Genomic DNA, 14,632 nt, shown 5'->3' with positions numbered 1-14,632 from the left:
AGTACTGCCACCAGGTTTCAAATCGATACTACTTGCATCTGTAATCATTTATTTTTCAGACTTCCTTCTTTCTATAGTAACGTCACAGGTAACACTTGAAATAAGAGGTCGTTTTATGTGAGAAAACCCACTTATTTCGATCATGAATCGACCTAATTCATGCCCCTCATTTACATTTAGAGCATGGCAAAACTAAAAACATATTTAACAGGATTTTCAACATTAAAGCAGTTTCTAAAATGCACATAGGTTTTTGCTTTAGTTGATGGACGTAAAAATTAAAGAGAAGCTTACTCAGTATTCACTTTTATCTTACACAAGACTTCTCCTTTGTGAATACATCTTCCTTCCCCATCAAACAGTCCCGGCCAAAGATAACACGCTATCTCCTCTTCCTGATGTTGGTCAGGGGTTCCTTTCACCAACGTACGTACCTAAGGACTCGTATGATAACCTATCTTTTTATGGCACTGTTGTAGGTACAAGGATTAATACTGTAACTTCAGTGGTGGTGTCTGGGTAACCATTCTCCAAGTCAGCCGGATACTTGCTTTGATGTACTCCTGGAATAATGGTTTGTGAAGGTGACTCACTGCGTGTGAAAGTCGGCTGTATCTCACCAATTTCTCCTTTTCTTGCCACCTGTTCCACTTCTCCTTAACGACTTTAAAATTTTCTGTGCTCATTATTTAAAAAGTTAGGAGTATATACGTTCGCTAGTTATCTTTAAACTCAAATTGAAAAATAATCTCTCATGAAAGAAACGATGCATATGATCAAAAATAGAGAAAGTCGAAAACGTCGACAACAGTAAAAGCGATGTATATGTAAACATTGTGCACTTTTGATTGGCTGAAAACGAATGCATTTTTCATTTCATACGAGTGCAAAGTTGTAACACGAATGAAAATTACAAATAGCGTGCGCTGTCAAAATTTCCTCTGCTTAACTTTCTAAGATGCTTTTTCCATGCAAATTATTAACAAAAAATTGCACTCGATATCATGTTGAAACCGATACTAAAATCGCGAACAATTTTTTTTTTTCAGACCTGACATCGAAAGTCATCCTTCTTTCCCTTTTTCCGTGGAGAATGATGCACAAAACAAAATGTAGAGAGGAAAGGGCTGGAAAAGTACGATGTGTTGGCTTGGTTTGAAAATAAAATTGCGACTGTAAGCTCGTCTGGAACCTAAGTTCTGTTTTTTAATTGGAAGATGTTCGAAAAAGAAAAACGATTCTAGGTTTCTAAGTAATATTCAAATTATTGTGAAGTCAATATAGTGATTAACTCTAAGTTACTGAGTTTTGTTTTTTATTCATTTATTTCCTGTATGCGTTTTGATCCAAAAAACTGAACCACAACTCAGTTTCTTCATGACGCCTTTGAAAAATTATCATCAGAAAAAAAAATCATTAGAGACGATTGTGACTGATGTTCTCATATGAAATCAAGAAGCAGCATAACAATTAGCACAACTCCTTAGAAATCTGAATAAAGATTAAGTCACCGTCAACAGAAAAGGGTGCCCTCCGGAAAAAGCCTTTGCCTTACCACGAACATCCCAACAAACGGGATTGTATCACACAGCAGATAAAAGGGTAAAAACGGTGTGAGGCTTTTTTGATATTCCTATTCGTTCCCGAGAAAATAAATTTTAAGAGGCCGTGACTGTAAATATCGAGAATCGTTGGCCAGGCTAAAAAAAACCAAAATTCTGATAATTTGCCTAGAAAACCCTTTTAGGGAGATATATTCAAAAAAATTATTTTAAAGTTTGAAAAATCAAATCTGTCCGAGGAAATGGGGAAAAACGAAAATTCGGGTTTTTCCTTATTAATTATGCAAAAAAATACAGTAAAATTGACCAACTTTAGTGTGCGAGTACTGAAGGAGGATGTTTGGTAAGAAATCGGGGGTGTTTTTACTTCAAAGTATAATTCGACGCCAACTAAGGAAAAGCAACATTGAACTCCCTTGTCGAGTGCCTTGAGAAAGAAGCTATTGAAATTCGTGGGAAAGGTCATCTCTCGCAACCTCACCGGAGAAAACGAATAGAAAGAAAAGCAAGAAAAGCAATCAAGAAAAGCAGTTTGTAAGATCAGACTTTTTTGCTTCTTTTGTGCGGTGCAATGCGTGATGTAAACGAAATATGCAAATCGAGATCCACCACACTATTCATCCCCACCCCGAAGATTTACTGCTTAACCATAAAACCTTCAAAAATTATATTAACAAGTGATGTTTACAACCAAGATACGCACTGAGAGGCTGAGTCAAATCAATTACGAACTACTACAGAATCATGGGGTTCCATGTTTCCTTGTTCCCAACAAAATTTATCTTGTGTTCCAGTGTTCCCTGAAAGTATTTCGTTGATTTTGGTTTTCCCTGCTCCCCAAATAACGCTTTTGTTCCCGTGTTCCCAGTTTTATTTTCCCTTTGTTCCTATGTTACCAAAAAGTTAAATGGCCATGTTCCGTTGTTCCCTAAAACCCCTGAGAGGGGCTTACCCTCGGGCTGTAAAAACACGAGTATTCGAACGCTGTCAACAGGGTCTTTTTCTTTGACACCAGTTTGGAAAAGGAAGTTATAGGACACTTTTTGAAACTATTCATACTGTTCTGTATTCTAATTTAAGCTTATAATTTCTGTGCTTGTGGCAAAAATTTTCCTGGGTACGGACATGTTTCATAGATAATATCACTAATTAAGTTGACCACAATCTGCGACGAAAGTTAAAAATTGAAAGAGTTGTGACCATTGATTTTTATTGATATCAATTTAATTGCTTTTTGATAATCAGTGCATACATGTTGAGTTAAAAGAAAATTCTAGCATGCCAAGTTACTTTTATCCCAGACACTAATGGTTTATGATTTGGTGTACTTAATGGACCTTTATCTTTTTATCTAGGAGAATGGAGGAGGAACAATATGATACCAGCAATGGTTTTGGTTGGCCAGTCTCCTTAAAAACTTACAAACTTGGTGACAATATCTTATCATTTGTACTATATCTACTCATTTGTTTCCAAATTTTAGCTATAACCTCTGGCATACATACACGTTTTTGTTTGAAACTTATGAAGCTGAAATTTATTTGGCCGGTTATTTTGACCAGTAAGTATATCTCCATAATTTTCAGCCCTGTGTAATGTAAAAATAAGTTTTGTCATTGTTTTCCATGCCTCGTTTGTGATGCTAGTCATCAGATACCCTGGAGCGGAAGAGAAGACCAAGGAACTAGGAAAATTCCTTTTACGGCTGATCTTACGTCCACCTTCAGCTTCTCCTAATGTTAACCTTCCTCAAACGCCAACCCCAGACACAGATAGTTACCCATCACAGACTCCACTTTCATGTCCTGATTCTCAACCGCTGCCAACTTCTGCAGGATCTCCCACAACACCTGTGACTCCATCAAGTCAGTTTCAATCAGCAAAGCAGTTGGTGGATGATCCAATGAAAGAGGACCCTAAGAGCTGGCAAGATACTAACGTATCAATTAAATGAAAAAGAATCCTAAAAAATTCACGAAATACTTATGTAAAAATCGAATGAAAGAGAGTTCTAAAAGTGCTTGAGATACTGACGTAACAATCCAATTAGCTGTCAGCGGTCAAAGTAAGAAAAATAACTGTCAATTATCAAAACTACCCTCTCTCAATGAGACCCTCTTGCAAATGAAGATGGCATCCATAGTATCGCAACATGCTTTGCTTTTGTTTTAAGCAGATTGTAATTCCTTTCGTTTTCAATCTATTTTATTTTTGTGTCTTATTAACATTTTACCAAAGATACACCTCTCTGAACATTTGCTTCGCTATCAATTCAAGTCTGCTCCAAAAAGCTTAAAAAATATCAGGATTTAAGATGCAAATAAGATCAATTTACTGTGGTAATAATAATAAGCTAGCTACCTACTTGATATTTCTATTAGAATAGGACAAAAAATGCTGACCTCAGCAGTCTCGTGACATTCCTTATCATCATCTTGTCAAATATTTTACATCTGCTTATTTTGCTGTGAAGTCTCCTTCAATTTTTAGTCGCATTCGCTTGTCTATTGGAGCTAAAGGGTCAATTTAGATCTCAGCTTCGTTTGTATGTATGTATTTATGTATGTATGTAAGTATGTATTTATGTATGTATGTATATATATATATATATATATACATACATATACATGCATGTATGTATACGGAAGTATGTACATGCTAGAAAACCTACAATGTGATTTGCAGTCCTAAGAGTTTTAATAATCACAATAAAAATATTAAACGGGTAAAGCTGTCGCTGCTAAACACCATTGAGCTGTGCTCGCTTTTCATGGCCTCAGGTGCGGCAGTCATCTCTCTGACAGTTTGGCCCAGGGTCACTAAACTGTAAAGGATACTAACACATCTAAAATTTTTATATTATGATTAAAAAAATAGGGTAAATTAACATATTGAACACTATAATCATGGTAATGATAATGATGGTAATACTGATATAGTATTCGTCCATTATTGTTACTATCATCTACATCAATGGCAATAAGTAAGGTTAGAAACTCGAACCAAGAGGCCCACGCTACCGGAACTTATTGCTGTTTCCGTTGACTGAACCTATCAGTACCTACTCCTGAGTTGGTTGCAAGGCAATCGAAGAGTAGTTACTACAAGTAAATGATCGCGACATAATGTAATTTTTATTACGTCAGGGATGAAGTTCACAATGCCATTCATTTAGTGCAACATGATCTCGGTCCACATCCTGTGAAAAAACAGTTGGCTTATCTTACTGAGAAGAAAATGTGGACTGGAAAAACCAAGTAACCAACAGTTTCAAAACTTTGTCTTTTCTAAGCCTTAATCATTTCTGCTATGTCCATCGCGGCTTCCCTTTGTTAATTTTGTAAGGATCTTTAGCAATAAAACCACTTGCTCCCATGAATTGGGGAGGAGTGTCAATCGAATTAGCCTATATGGAAGTCACCAATTACAAACCCCACTGAGGTTTATAGTAACGTTCAGTTCGGAACTGAGTCGTGACAATTTCGCGTGATATTTTCATGTAGTTATTGTTGCGTTACAGGATCGAAATTGACCTTTTCGAATTAATTTCGAACATGGCCGAATCTCTTATCTCGAATTATCGGTGGGGAAAATACATCAGATAAAAGGTTAACGTTTTCCTACCGTTTATCGTATCGAATTCGCCCGTGAAATCGTCCGTAACGGATGATGTACAGCAAAATGTATTCAGTTCTTTCCGGAGACAGCAGAGCGATTAAATCATCAATGTCAGACTGAATCATGTTTTAAGAGCACTGACAATACACTAACTATAAATATCGAGATTCCACCGACAGGTACATGAGACTTAACTAACCGCAAACGACTCTTGTCCGGATTACGTTATATCGTTTCGTCAAATCTAGTAATTACTGAAATGATCTTTAGGGAATGTATTGCGTTGTCGTATACACTCTTTTCAATTTTTCGCAGAAAGCAAAACACAGTAGAACTTTTCGATATAATTTTTAAAAAGGTTCATTAAAAGGATCCTTCAAGAAAATTCTAGATATTTACTCATGGTCAGTGGCTTTTGAGTATCTTCAGTTTCTCCCTAAACACATATGCCTGACCCTACCCCCGTCAGTGTACCAGTGACATATGTATCAAAGCCCGACTTACCTTTGAGTATTCGCGTTTATTTCTGCTTGAAAACATTCCAATCGCTTTTCCATGTCTGATCGTGCTATGTCTGATTCACCTCTCCTGCTTAACAAGAAAAAATCTGATGATGAAGTTGTCTCGTCAACACCAAACCTTATGTATTTAACTATGTGACATTTGAACTTTAAGATGTGTGAACAATTGAGGCAAGATACGCGCACGGTATATTCTAATGTTCGATTCATTCGTCAATGTGGTCTTACGAATCTGTGTTCGGTCGTTTCGGGCTGATTTGTAGCACTTGTTTCCTTCTCAAGCCACTGTTCAATCCTTTCCGGCAAATTGGAGAACACATCGCGATTAACTTTCAAAATAGCGATGAACGACCTCCTTGAACGAGCTCGAGCGTCGTCGATCGTTGCTTGTGATTCGGTAGTGGCGGAATGTATATCTGTCATCGCCACAATACAGTGAATAAAGAGCAACGATTTGAAATATCGAGTTCTTGTACAGAGGTTTGATAACCCAAATCAGTAGGTCATTTCCGAATTCTCACGGTTGAGAGATCCGATGCTGAAATGCCATGACTCTTAATTTGCACTTTGCCTCGTTCTCGTGTCTCAGTGAGAACTTAAAAATGACACAAACCGCCGGGATGTTACAAGATTTCTGAGAAAAACCGGAAGTGTCATGTTATTTATTTATTTATTTATATTGACTTTGCAATTTTGAGAAATTAGTTTTAAGCAGAGCATAACATACAACACGTCGAAAGCTTAAAACAGACGAAAAACGAATCGAAGATACGCTAAAGCCATAATTCATATACTACAGTCCCCCTCACAGTTTTGATTTCAACGGCGTCTGATGTCTCTAATCAAAGAAATCGACATCTTTGAGGCCATTATAATTATGACGTAATCTTTCCAAGAAAGAGACAAAATCCCCTGTAAGACATCATAATGACCTAGTTTCCTAGAAGGCGATTAATTCACCGCCGAGTGGTTTCGACTACAAATCTTCATGTTCGATGAACAAGAGCTGTCTTCAAGATGCAGAGAACCTCGGAAGGTGAGTTGGCGATGACTAACCAATCTTATTACGACCGACCACTACATGAGCTCATGAAATCGAAAACAGAATCGAAAGTCGCTCAAACAAACATTCTTAGTATTAAATGGACCATAACATACTTTTTGAAGGCGAAAATAAGACCTCAGTGATTCGTCTCGTTTATGATTAAACACAACAGTGAACTTTAACTCGTGATTTTCTTCAAACTTGGCATCCTCTAAAACTATGATATCAAGAAGTCGACGACTCTTCGGCTTTCTCGGATTTCTTCTGCAAATTTCAGCTTGGCGATGATGACATATTTCAAGCGTTTGAAGCTTTCTACGATTCGGATAACTTCAAATCAACTGCTGAATAAAACATTGCTTTTCAACTAACTGCCAATACATTTACTGAAACCACGTTTCATTACTTTGCATTCCTTTCAGTCAAACTGAAGTTTTATGTCATCACCTGCCTCTCTCATCTGTTTGACATTTCTTTCTGAAGCATGTGCTTATTTAATTATTTAGTTGTTGACTATAATTATCGTTCAACAGATGATCAAGAGGGAGGTGAACTTTTCCTTTCCTCTCCTGTTACATTCATCGCTGTGGTAGCAATTGACTTTGGCACAACGTTTAGTGGGTTCGCATTTGCGTTCAATAACAAAGATGGAGAAAAAAGTATCCACATGAATAAAGAATGGGGAAGTGACCAAGGCTACTCCACTATGAAGACACCTACATGTTTGTTGCTCAATCCAGACCAGAGTTTCAATTCGTTTGGCTATGAAGCCAAAGATAAATTTGCTGATTTGGAGGAGGAGGAAGCTCGACAATATTTTTACTTTGATTGCTTTAAAATGATTCTTCATAACAATGAGGTGAGAGAAAAATTCTCGTTTTTTTTTTTTTTTTTTTTTTTTTCAAACTTCCTTATTTAGGAGAAATATTGGTAAAACTTTGAAGGATTTTATGTCAATAAACATTAGTCGATTCTGGTATGGAAGAAAGAAGCTGTGTTATTCTGATAAGTGTTGGCAATTTGTTTATTAACTTTGAAGGAGATCAGGGTAAAGCCAAGCTATCGTATAAAAGCTTTGGTCAATTTAAAGGTTATTTGGTTTTCCTTAAAATTTGGTGTTTTTCAAGTTTTGTACTTTTTTAGAAATATTAATAGACAGATACTTCTAATGTTGTTTAGGTGATTAATTCCGAACTGAATGACAGCGCAGAAACTTACTGCAAACATAAAACTAATAAACTTTTGAATGAAACGTGGTTTTTGTCCTTATAGAACTTGAACATAAACACCACTGTAGAGGCAGGGAATGGCAAGCACATGAGGGCCTTGGATGTTTTTAAATATTCCATAAAATATCTTTACACACGGGCACTAGAAGTGATTAAGGAGAGAACTGGTGACGAAGACTTCGGAGGAAATGATGTGCAATGGGTATTGACCGTCCCAGCAATATGGAAACCAGCGGCAAAACAATTCATGAGAGAGGCTGCTTATCAAGTGAGCTGCCATGATATACACATTTCAATCATCAACAAATCCGTGTAATGATCAGTATTATTGACTAATTTTCAAATCGCTAACGCAAAAAAGGGTAAAGCTGTTGCTGTGAAGAATGCAAATTCTTGCACCATACGAGAAGAAAATGGTGAAACATTACTGAACCAGTATGCTTGGTTAGGGCTCGCTCTGCGAAACCGCAAAAGCACAAGAAAGAAAAATTGGGCGAAAATACTTCTTTCCTACGGCCATTTTCTGCAATATGTCTTTGTAACATCATCTTCATTGACTATACTGACATCCAGTATTTGTACTTTTATCTCAGGCAGGGCTGGCACATCCCTCAAACCCAGAGCAGATACTGATCGCTTTGGAGCCAGAGGCGGCCTCCGTCTACTGTAGAGAGCAAAAGGTAAGAGAGTTTGTTGCTGAGAGTGGTAGCAACGATGACTCGGTTGAGGACACCATCGCCCGACCAGAATCACAGTACATGGTAATTGACATTGGAGGTAAATTTAATTTTTCTAGTAGCAAATTTTCCACTCGAAACTCATGACTTGAACAAAGACATCGACCTTGTGCGGTTTAATGCTTTATTTTATTTCCGTTAGTTTTTTACTTTTTTCGATTTACCGTGATGATCAGCAGAGTAAACAGAAAGTATAAATCTCGAGACAGAAATAGTCAACACATATAAAGCTAGACACCTCATTTTTAAAGTGATCAATTTTCTATCATTTTCATGAAATGTTTTCTGTTATAACAAATGTGCAGGGCCCAGTTATATGAAGGTCAGATAACGCTATCCAACGGATAAATTCCTATCCGGTGGATAAATGATAGCGGAGCTCGCAGAGCGTAGCCCCATAATTATACAAAATAGTAGTAACCCATGAAGCCGAAAAAATTTGGATGTACGACGGTACGACCGTCCGACCGCACAAGGTGCCACTGTCAACCTGCGTGGTCAACTGTACCGCGGGCACGCCAACGTCATGGCTTTGTTCAGTAGTCCAGTGTTCAGTGTACTGGGCTCCGAGTCGGACCACCCAGGTTCTAGTCCTGGCCGGGGCAAGGCGTTGTGCCCTTGAGACGTGCGGGGAAAAAAAAGTACGAGCTCCGCTTTTAGGCTTGGCTATATATTAGCAAAACGTATGACGTTATCCACCGTATAGAGTTTTATCCAGTGAATAGCGTTATCCAACTTTCGAACAACCGAGGCCAGAACGTTATTCTAAAATATTTTGACTCTTGTATTCATGTAGGCGGAACTCTTGATGTGACTGTTCATAAACTTATGGAAAACGGTGCAATCCGAGAGCTTTATAAAGCCACAGGAGGTACATTTGGAGGACAGAATGTCAACAGACAGTTCAGGATCCTTCTTGAACAAATTTTCACCAAATCCTTCCTCGATAATTATGCACGTCACAATCCGGTGGATTGGCTCTGTCTCATGAATGATTTCGAAGTAAAGAAACGCGGAAAACGTATCTGTGAAGGGGGGACAACACGAATCCGGTTGCCTGGTAGTTTCTTGAGTAAATTTCTCAACCAGAGAGGTTGCGATATTAACACAGCCATTCGGCAGCATTACAACCTGGATGAAATAAAAGTCCTTCGTAACGAGTACCTCTGCCTTGAACCAAAAGTCATGAGGCAGCTGTTCAACCCAGTCTTGGATGACATCATCTCCCACCTCTCCAACCTTCTCGCCAAACCAGAGTTATCTGAGGTCAAGTTTGCATTCCTCGTAGGCGGTTTTTCTGACTCAGCTGTTTTACAGGAAAAAATCAAGGGGCATTTTGGCCATGCCTATCGCATCTTAATACCGCACTGCGCATCCCTTGCAGTTGTCCAAGGTGCTGTGATGTTTGGACAGAAACCTAACACTTTCGAGTCCAGAATAATGGCTACCACCTATGGCATTCGTGTACATAAGCTCTTCCTCGACGGGTTACATCCTGAATCGAAAAAGGAAATAATAGCTGGAATCCCACGTTGTAAAGATGTGTTTTTTAAGTTTGTTAAAGTCGATGAAGTCGTTAAAGTTGGAGAAAAACGTCAATTCACTGGTTTTGCACCCTTGACAGGCGAAGAGAAACAAGTGAAGCTCGATTTCTACCAATCAGAATGTCCAGATGTGGAGTTTGTTACAGATCCTGAGGTGCGCAAGGCCCCCGGTCGTGGATTAGTGATTGAAACACCAGAGGCATGGAAAACGAAAGATATTGAGATCCATTTGCTCTTTGGTGGAACTGAGATAAAGGTCACGGCTGTTAATCGTACTAGCAACCGACAATCCACGGTTCATCTAGACTTTCTGGCCAGCAGTTAGTAGATTTAGGCATTTTTCAATTGTTCAACAGTGGTAAACAATTGCAGAAATTTGTGTCAGAGAATGACTTTAGAAATTGATGTATGGGTTTACCGGTGGCAACACCGGTCCCTCCAAACTACCTGTAAATTTGTCATTTTACCAAAACAATTATTTTTTTTCCATGGTTTTTGAGGTATATACGTCGGTATTTCTCTAGTAAATAATGATCTTTAATTTTTTCCCTACTCTTCTTGATATTTAAAAGCAGCTTACTAAACTTGCATATTGCAGATTGTAGGATGGGCGAGTTATCCTTCATACTCAGTTCGCGTAATTCGTCACAGCTAAATTTTTATGAAGCTGTCTACATAATGAAATTTAAGTCAACATTTCATGAAAGCCTCACAGCCTATAAGACTTAAGACTTATTCTACTAGTTTCTTCATCCTGTAAAAACGCACATCATCTGTTATATTGATTTTGTATCATCCATGGTAAAGATACTGCTAGTTTTACATCCTATAGTGATTATGGCTCTGGAATAGAGAATCTCGCATGAACTAAAACTTAGTTTAGATTGATTTCCATTCCCGGCTCGCATTCTTCCTTTTAAACTCGAAAATTTCATTTGCTTCTGTACGTGTTCTTGTATTTCGTGTTCATTTTCCAGCTAACCTTTGCAGTTGGAGCACTTACGCACTTACATCAGCCCCTCACCGAGATGATTTTCGAACCGTTGGCCCAAAGTTTCCAGTCTGCCAGATTTTATGCCGGTACACCGCTCATAATCGAAAGACGAACAGTGACAGTATTAGTATCGATCACAAGAACGTAATGGCCGGGCGGGCTATGTATATTATTTAACTGATATCTGACTGACGCAGATAACTGATGTTGCTAGTCAGATATTCAAGTATGTTTTATGAAATCCCACGGGACACACTAAAGTAGAAAATTATCCTTGAAAAGAATAGCAATAACGGTTAAGAGGAGGAGTAAGTTGAAAAGTAAAAACTTTCTGCTTACAAGGAGTAAAAACTGGAACTAAAACAAAACCGGAAAGAAAAAGTCATTGACTCACCATTATCGATGAAAGTCCCTCCTTATCAACACTTACATGCAGGTTGTTGTGGCTGATGCGAATTAAATAATATTCATGATCCTATACTCAGCACGAAAGAATATATAACTCATTTTCTCTTAGCTCGGATGTCATTCCAAGAATTCGCGGAAACTTAAGACAACTTAACCTTTCCTACATCCACCAATAGGAAACTGATTTTAGGCATCGAAAACTCAGCTGTTTTTCGAGAAAATACACACTATCACAGGGAGAATGGAGTATATTACTTCCTCTTAGCTTAAGTGCTTTCCCAAGAATTCGTGGGAGTTACGTCGACTTGACCTTTTCCTGCACCCACCAATAGGCAATTGGTCCTTGGCACCGATAACTCGGCCGTTTTCCGAAAAAAAGCACGAAGTTGTGCATTGTTTCTTCTCAAGAAAATTTTGATGACATTTAGCTTCGATACTGGGGAGAATCATTTAACAGATAACTTGAGAGGTATCCTTTTACCCAGGTGGTTAGCCACAAAAATGGCCTACAAAGGTAAGAACGCTGGTACTCAGACTCAGTGGCAATATACCTGAAATCAAATCCTTCACTGTTTCGCCGAGGTTTCACGGAAAGCCAGAAAATCCAATCTTAAATCAAGTAGATAGAGTGCCATCGTGAATAATGATCTCAAATGCGAATGGAGGCCGGTATCTGTTGGACTCGCGAGGTCCTGGCCGATTTCAACAAGTATCCTCGATCTCTTTCATAATAACCTATTTTTAAACTTTTCATTTGTCTGTTCATTTTCACTTCCAAGAATTATTTTATTTGCTGAATGGCTTTCACTAGTTTATTTTTCATCATTATTTCGCTTAAAAAAAGATTATTTTAAGAAAGCCTCTGACGAGTTAGCCCTTTCGGTCTGCATCGAGTGCACCCAGCAGCTTCCATGAAAACGCCAGAAAACACCAAAAATTTGATGCTAATCGTTGAAAAGACCCTTGTACAGTTTTCCATCGCATTCATGAAATTCATTCATTCATTTGACGTTGATATTGAACAAAGTTAGCCGTTAGTTCGCACTTTCTACGCCATTTCTACAAATTTCAGGCATTTGAAAAACTCTCGACAAACGGTCAGGAGTTAAAGACAGAACTTTGTACCACAGTTCCTTCCTGTAAAACTTTGTATACTTGACCTGTTCTTTTTATGTAATTTTGCATTATTGAGAATTATGAGTATCAAACGAATATTTTGAGCTTTTAACGACTCAACGTCAGTTTTTATTGGAAGGCAATAAAATGTTCTATCTCGTTTTTCTCGGTTTGAACTGTAAGTTATGAAACCTCGTTTTCCGTCCGATTTATGGCCCATGCGCCAAGCGCACGGGTCATAAAACTCGGTCCGTCAAAAAAAAAATTGTCGTTTTAATCTCTTACAGCACTGGAAGGCTCACTCCTTTAAACTTCAAAGCGTTCGTATCTGACAGTCATTGCCATTGATTTCAGAACAACCGACGGTGGATTTGCTTTTCCATTCATCAATGATGAAGGAGAGGACGTCATCTTCATGAACAGAGACTGGGTGATTGAACAAGGCGCTCAAACAAGCAAAACCCGAACATGCCTGCTACTCAAATCAGATGTGCATTTGAATTATTTGGTTATGAAGCGATGGAAAAGTACAGCAATCTTCAAGATGAAAGAGAAGAGAAAGATCATCTCTTTTCCAAACATTTTAAAATGACTCTTCAAAATGAGGAGGTAAGAATAAGCCCCACTGATTAGTCTCAAAGATAAATTATTAAAGACATAAACCGCACTTCCTATTGGTTTAAGGCGTGATTACCCGCGCAAGATGTTGGGAAAACACGAGGAAAGTTTGTGAATCGCGAGTTGGATGCCAGTCTATTTCCATTGAAACATTTTGATAGACTTTAATATTCTATGGGTTAGCCGGTGCAATAAACGGTTTTTGACAAACCAGGGTGCCTGTAGTATCTCAGTGATACTTTTCACGTTCTAGAACGGAAAAGAGAGCACACAAAAGCCCGAAAGGAGTTGCTTGAAAGAATTTTGTTTTTCTTTTTTTCTTTTTTTCAATTTAGTATTGAACAAAGTATTGAACATGTCGTTTGATCTCGTTGATTTCCACAAAGACGTTTACAAGATGCTTACTTAATGCCAGCGTAAGAAGCGCTGGCTCGACCTTAGCCCTGATAGACTATAAGTTCATTCTCTTCTAGAGTCTTGACAGCAGTCAGCAGACAGGAGATGATCATTTCATTTCATTTCAGCAGTTTATGAGAGAAGCAGCTTATCATATCTTATCCAGTTTGAAATAAATGCCCCCAAATCTTGAAATCTGGACGTGCTCACAACTTTACATGTGTATTTAGGCGAGCCAATCTCATGGCAAACATGGTCATAACATTTAATAGCGCATGTTTATTTTTATTGGCTTTACTACATATTTCAGGTTTGTATTTAGGTTTGCTATCTAAATTAAAAAGTCTGTCTTTTTTCAAAGGCTGGTGTGGGATCACCAGAGAATCCTGATCAACTGATGATGCTTTGGAGCCAGAAGCGGCTGCAATTTTCTGTCAAGAGAAACATTTCAGTGATTTTCAGGCGGAAGTTGGTAGTAGACCTGCGGATGGCATACTATCACAAATTAACACACACTACGTTGTCGTGGACATTGGAGGTATGTAACTCAAGTTAACACGTTGAGAACGTAGCAGTTAACGTATAACATCATAGTTAACTATAATTTTTTTTTAACTTACAGATTAAGGACACGAGTAGATAAAATGCAAAGATTCCATTAATTGACTGCTACATTATATCGTCATCCTCTATGCTAGTTAGGGAAAGAGTTTTTTTTAGGACTAAAATACTATCTACACTGCTCTGCCCACTGCCCATAAGACAATTTTCACAAAGACCGCATGAGCTTAATTCAACCCTGAATAAGCTAAATACGTGGTCCAAGACATCATTCAGGTAAACA

At 38.1% G+C, this 14,632-nt stretch overlaps 1 protein-coding gene across 1 annotated transcript; it reads left to right on the top strand.

Annotated features, from left to right (window-relative positions):
- The first annotated feature begins 6,398 nt into the window (after positions 1-6,398).
- LOC113671140 (heat shock 70 kDa protein 12A) lies at positions 6,399-11,618 on the top strand. Its single transcript, XM_027187356.2, has 5 exons — positions 6,399-6,737; positions 7,280-7,605; positions 8,019-8,243; positions 8,569-8,752; positions 9,509-11,618. Exons 1-5 carry the CDS (start codon positions 6,719-6,721, stop codon positions 10,579-10,581), a joined length of 1,827 nt encoding a protein of 608 aa, XP_027043157.2. The 5' UTR covers positions 6,399-6,718; the 3' UTR covers positions 10,582-11,618.
- The last annotated feature ends 3,014 nt before the right edge of the window (positions 11,619-14,632 follow it).

This window comes from Pocillopora damicornis, chromosome 5, assembly GCF_964200805.1.
Source record: "Pocillopora damicornis chromosome 5, jaPocDami1.2, whole genome shotgun sequence".
NCBI lineage: Eukaryota > Metazoa > Cnidaria > Anthozoa > Scleractinia > Pocilloporidae > Pocillopora > Pocillopora damicornis.
This window is presented reverse-complemented; position numbering and strand designations above follow the sequence as displayed.